Consider the following 6,395-nt stretch of genomic DNA (forward strand, 5'->3'; position numbering starts at 1 on the left):
GCGAACACCTCAGATCGGCGGAAGGACTTGGGCTCGCCACCCTATGTAGTTGGAGCGCGTCAGTTTATCAGACGGCGGCTGTCCCAAATTGATTGACTGGAACGACGAGGGCGACGCCATGGAGACGACGACCAGAGACGATCGGGGCGGCGGCGATGTAGAGGATGGATCGTAGGGTTTCGGCGATCAGTTTCGTCGGCGAAGAGGCCGGCCTGATACCATGTAAAAGATCAGGTAGAGTTGAATCTACTCGGATAACCGAGATTGTATTTCTGTCTTGGTTTATATAGGAGTACATCAAGAGGGAGAGGGAGAAGTCCTAAATACATACGAGTCTAAACAACCGACTCAGATACTATTTCTAACACAACTAACTTCAAATAGAGGAAATAGTTTCTTTTTCTTCTAGTATGGAGAGAGAAAATGGTTATTACTCAACTCTAGAAAATATATAGTGTAGTACTAATAAGGCCATCTCCAACATGAGGACGCAAATAGGACACGTTTTGTATTCTATTTGGTCGGTTTGGGTGGCCGCGCGGACGTGGGCTATAGGGCGGCGTGTGAGTGATCGTTTGGGTCGTGATTTGGGCGCCAGGTGGCCTCGTCTTCCTAGCCGGCGCTGCCTCTATACTCCCCAGTTTACGGTTGTCATATTATTACCCCTCACATAGCGTAGTACTCGCAGAACACAACAGTTGGCTATTCAAGATAATTGCTCCATCAGTTGGTGAAAACTAAAGTGTGACTTTACTCCATACACCAAGACCCTGTAGATATATAGTAGATGGCATCCATTTCAACAGGAAAGAATAATCATCTGTTAGACTGAGAAGAGAAATCATCCTTCCTTTCTACAGAATACATGATAGGAGCTGAATCAAACTCCTTGATTCACCTGCGTAAATTGCTGTGAATAGGATGAATCGGGACAATTTAGGTTGGACGCTGTGAACTATTCTACTCCTCCAGGATGCTAATTTGAACATGATTTTTTGGTTTCCTAGTAGCCAAATGCATGTCGACATGGAGTGGTTCACGGTACCGTGGATGATGAGTAGGAGAATGTGGAGTGAGCCCTTCCTCATTTTTTTGGGTTTCACATTCTTGTCCCATCTGAGGATATTTGGCGCATGCATGGTCCATTTTCAGCAAATTATCCGGCACCGTTGATATACGAGATGATCAAAAACCAACCGAGTAGAGTAGACGTGCACGTACGTGCAACTATTTGCTGGACACATATGAACTGATGAGGACTCATTGAAGTAGGTGATGCGTCGCAAAGCCGTTCGAAACTTAGATGGTGCTGGTACGTCCCCGTTAGCTAGCTAAGTCCTATCTTTGTTTCTCCACTCCTATTATTTCCTCAAATCTCAATAGTTAGGGGATAGACTAGGCAATAATTTAAATGAAATTAATTTATCCACCAACGTCTTGAGGCATATGGAATTTGACCGACTCAAGGTTAGTCCTAAGCTTCATGATGTGGTTGACGATACTGATCTAGATGAAGAGGAAGCGAATGGCACAATTGATGGTCAACTTATGTCTAACCTAGTGGGTATTGTCTCGGAGGGTGGTTTGAATGAGGCGATGCTAGGTTCTTTGTATGAACTGCAAGCGTCTTGCCGTAAGTCAAAATCTTCTTCCAATAAGAAACCCAAGCTAGAAGCAGGTTAAGTTTTCAAAATCTCTAGTTGTTTCTCAATGAATGGTGTGTTTTCAAATATCAGAAGTCTTGAAGACTTGGCTAAACATCTACATATCGCTCACTGTATACGAGATCAAAACTTAGATTTTATTGCTATTTCTGAAACTGGCAGACGTTATTTCTCTCAAAGTCTACTTAATCGTCTATCTGGCGGTATAGACTTCGAGTGGATATCTTGTCCTCCTCGTGGTAGACCGGGAGGAATTCTGGTAGGAGTAAAAATAGATACCATGTAAGTTCTAGCAAGTTCTAGTGGAGATTATCATATTAAGCTCCATATTCGGAACAATTATTCTTGGAGTCTGGTTACCATTTATGGGGCTGCTCATGAAGAATTCAAGGCTGATTTTCTGCTTGAGTTTCTTAACCTAGTGAAAGATAATCCCGATCCAATTTTAATTGGGGAAGACTTCAATTTGCTTACGTTTCGCCACGAGAAGAGCAAGGGCTGGTTTGATGATCATTGGCCTTTCGTATTCAATGCTTTCATTAACAGTATAGATTTAAAGGAAGTCGAGATGATTAGAAGACCATTCACTTGGGCAAATAGCCTTCCCAATCCCACATTCGAAAAACTTGATATAGTCCTTATGGGTGTTGAATGGGAAACTAAATTTCCTATGGTATCTGTAAGGGTTCTTGAGTGTTTGGAGCATCTTTCTGATGATGCGCCCATACTTTTAACCACTGGAGCGTTTAGACCGCAGATTAACCAGTGTTTCAAATTTGAACTTGGATGGTTACAATAGGAAGGTTTCCATGATATGGTAAAAAATGTATGTGATAGACCTATATGGGCGTCCTCTCCGATCCTAAGGTGGAACAAAAAGATGCGTTTTTTATGCAGTCACCTTACTGATTGGAAACATCATATAGCATGTATTCTTAAAAAAGAAAAGCCGAGGCTCTCATCCATTATAGATGAGATGGAAGCCTTGGCTGAGATGAGGCTTTTATCTACGCAAGAGCTTGAACTGAAAAGTCAATCAAATGCTGAGATTGCGAGATTACTCTGTGAGGAGGAAATCAAATGGCACCAAAGGTCTAAAAGCCAGTTTATTCTTGAAGGAGACTCCAATACGAGATATTTTCATAGTATTGCCAATAACAGACATAGGAAGAAACATATTGTTGCCCTCGTTGAGGATGAAGGTATCATTGAAGACCAGAAACATCTCAAGTCCAACATTACAAATTATTATAAAACCTTGTTTGGGGATCCAGAAAGAAGGATCCTTCTTTATGGATGAGACCCGATAGGATGATATAACCCAAGTGTCCAGGGAGGAGAATAACCTTCTTACTGCTGAATAATCTGAAGAGGAAGTAAGAAAGGCTGTCTTTTAAATGGAACACAACAAAGCACCATGTCCGGATGCAATTTTGTCAAATCTTTTGGGATACTATAAAATCAGATCTTCTAGATTTATTCAGATGTCTTCACGCTGGGGAAGTAGAGTTGTTTCGTATAAATTTTGGTGAGATAATTTTGTTACAAAAAATTAATGAGGCAAAAAGGATCCAACAATATAGACCCATATGCCTCCTTAATGTCAGTTTCAAAATATATAGACCCATGTACCAAAATTGAACTTAGAAAATAAGTGTTTAGTAGTCTCGTCATGGTCACAAAATACATACTTTGTACTTTCCTGCCAATTGTGTCTTGCAAGATTTGTCTTTACTGATGATTATTTCTCCACGAAAATACCATGCGAAAAACTTACTCTTTAGCGTTTTTTTTCAATTTTTTATTTTTATTAGCAGCTTACACAATTTGCACGGATTAAAACTCTGTACATGGAGTTCGCGCAGAATTTACCACTCTCATGTAGATTCTAACAAAATTCATCGGTCCTTTGCGTCGGCCAGATTAAAACGAACGCTGCAGCAAAGCATTTCATGATGTAAACCTATTCTAAACTAGATCTGATATGTAAGCCATATTTGGCCGGAAGACTCCAACGAGCATGTACAATGGTGATATCTTAGAATTGCCACGTAGGATAAACATTGAGGTGGAGGAAATAGAAAGATGAAAAAAGACTCTACCTTTTCTCAGCTAAGAGATTATCTCTTAACCCAATCTCACATATTTAGAATATCTCGTTGCTAAAGATAAGAATAAAAATTACCGGAGTATTACACATCATATGTTATTGTTATATTTAAATTATATAATATGATTAAGATAAGACAATATTATCAACCAGCGCAAGCCGTAGGGCTTTAAAACTCCAACAGACGCTGGATATGCTTCCACGTGGACTCACACCAAACAACTTCCAACTTCCAACAAACTAGCCGAGCTTCATTCATTAGGTACACATGATATGTTGGCACGTTGCTTATGCCACAAACATAGACCGAGATCAGAGATGGAGCTGCTGTGCAACGCCCGACCGCACGCCTCGGTGCCGGACAGGTACGTCTTCCCGCCTGAGAAGCGCGCCGTCCTGCAGCTCGACGACGACGGCGTCACCCTCCCTGTCGTCGACCTGCACCGCGCCGCCCTTTCCGGCGACGACGGCCTCCGCCAGCGCGTCGCCGCAGAGATCGTCCGCGCCGGCAAGGACTTCGGCTTCTTCCAGGCACGCGCCCGCGCGCCCACGTCCTTCATGCATATGATTCAGCTACAGTAGCACTTTAATTTCTTTGCCGCTTGATGTTGATTCGATCTTCCATGCAAGTAGTGAACCACGGCGTGGGGGAGGACGTGGTGAGGGGGTTCCGCGACGCGGCATCGGAGTTCTTCGCGATGCCGGCGGAGAAGAAGCTCCCCTACTGCTCCAGCGACCAGAGCAAGCCCTTCCGGCTCGCCACCAGCACCACCTACGACCGCGGCGAGACGCGGTACTGGCTCGACTACCTCAAGCTCCAGTGCCACCCGGTGACAGACGAGCTCGTCCAGCACTGGCCAGCCGAACCAACGAGCTTCAGGGCGCGCCTCGCCGAGTTCTCCGAGGCGGTGCACGATTTGGCCCAGACGCTACTGCGCCTCGTCGCCGAGGGTCTCGGCCTCAGCACCGGCTTCTTCGCCGGCGACCTTAGTGGCGGCGAGACTCAAATGAACGTCAACTACTACCCGCCGTGCCCGGACCCGAGCCTCACGCTCGGCCTCCTCCCGCACTGCGATCGCCACCTGCTCACTGTTCTCTCCCAGGGCGACGTGGCGGGACTCCAGGCGAGGCACAATGGGCGGTGGCTCCTCGTCCGCCCCGTCTCCGGCGCATTCGTCATCAACTTTGGCCACCAAATGGAGATCGTCACCAACGGTGCACTTGCCAGCGTGGAGCACCGCGCCGTCACCAACTCCGCCGAGACGAGGATGTCTGTGGCAACCCTCATCATGCCCAAGATGGAGTGCTGTATCCGCCCGGCGCCGGAGATGGTGGACGAGGCCACGAATCCTGCCAAGTTCAGGGAGTTTGTGTTTATTAGTGAGTTTATGGATGCGTATTACACTGCCGCGGCTAGCAGGGAGGATGTGCTCGAGTCCTTCAGGATACACAAAAACTAGGTTGGGGACTATAACTATCAGCATCCGGCCAATCGAATTAGCTACATAACACAAGTTTCCAACTGTCTAAAAACATATTATGATGATTCTGAACTTCTATAATTTATTTTCTAGAATACATACTCGTCAAAACATAAAAGCGTTGTAAGCTCTAAGTTTACGGTTTTCATATAATTACTACTCAGATCACAAACTCTCAAAGGTAGTTGGCCGATCAGTTGGTGAAAACTAAAACTAGACTTTACGCCATACACCAAGACCCTGCAGATATATACCTGGCATTGGCATCCATCTCAATAAGGAAGAATAAATATAATCATCTACTAGACTGAAGGAAAAAAATACATCCATGGTAGAGAACAACTTGCTAGATATGTGGAGATAGTATGATAGGATCTGAATCACACCAAACGATTCCTATGCCACAATTGCTATGAGTAGGATGCAACGGGATAATTTGGGAAGGACTTTCTCCTCAAGCCTTCTAATTGTAGCATGTTTCATTTCTGTCGTAGCTTCCGCATGCAAATCAGCCTGCAGTGGTTCATGGTACCATGGCTGAAGAGTCTTGGATTGTTGTTCCGCCTCAGGAGGTCTAGGCCTTTGGCGCATGCATGATGGTTGGTTAATTCAAGCTTCACATGGAGCCGTGAAACACCTACAAAAAATTCTTACAAAATTTTCTTACGGACAGCATCAAGCAGTGCACAAAATCAGAGCGTCGCCCATGATTCAAGGGAAGAATCAACACTCAGCCAATAAATTCATTGCACGTCAGCCCGTAGAAGTTTTTGTAAGCCAAACCGTCCGTACATCTAGGATTATGGGAGCCGTGAAGACCATTTTGAGCAACATCTCCGTCACCGGTGATACAAGATAATCAAACAGAGGAGAGAAGACGCGTGTACCTGCAAATATTTGGTGCACACATATGTATCAGGAGAAATAGACGAATCCTTGATAAGTTCAGAGTGTGCAAAAGGTTGTGATAGCTTTACGTTATAGTACCAGCACTCTGCTATTTCAGTTCGTCGATAGTAAATATTCATGTAGACTACAGTAAAAAAAATCATGTAGACAAAAGCGTTTGTTCATGATAAATCATATAGTTTGGAAAGGCGCCTGAAGATTTCCCGTCATCGCGTCATGTCTGGCCACTCT

At 44.6% G+C, this 6,395-nt stretch overlaps 1 protein-coding gene across 1 annotated transcript; it reads left to right on the plus strand.

The window, feature by feature from the left end:
- The first annotated feature begins 4,092 nt into the window (after positions 1–4,092).
- LOC124686250 (2'-deoxymugineic-acid 2'-dioxygenase-like) lies at positions 4,093–5,234 on the plus strand. The gene is made up of 2 exons (XM_047220230.1): positions 4,093–4,309; positions 4,408–5,234. Exons 1-2 carry the CDS (start codon positions 4,093–4,095, stop codon positions 5,232–5,234), a joined length of 1,044 nt encoding a protein of 347 aa, XP_047076186.1.
- The last annotated feature ends 1,161 nt before the right edge of the window (positions 5,235–6,395 follow it).

The sequence above is a fragment of the Lolium rigidum genome, chromosome 2 (genome assembly GCF_022539505.1).
Source record: "Lolium rigidum isolate FL_2022 chromosome 2, APGP_CSIRO_Lrig_0.1, whole genome shotgun sequence".
Taxonomy (NCBI): domain Eukaryota; kingdom Viridiplantae; phylum Streptophyta; class Magnoliopsida; order Poales; family Poaceae; genus Lolium; species Lolium rigidum.

What these genes read in the sequence shown, in the direction of transcription:
- LOC124686250 (XM_047220230.1), top strand. Translation starts at nt 4,093, where the DNA reads ATGGAGCTGCTGTGCAACGCCCGACCGCACGCCTCGGTGCCGGACAGG. An exon ending in CTTCGGCTTCTTCCAGGCAC is followed by an intron (nt 4,310 to 4,407) that starts GCGCCCGCGCGC and finishes CCATGCAAGTAG; the next exon opens with TGAACCACGGCGTGGGGGAG.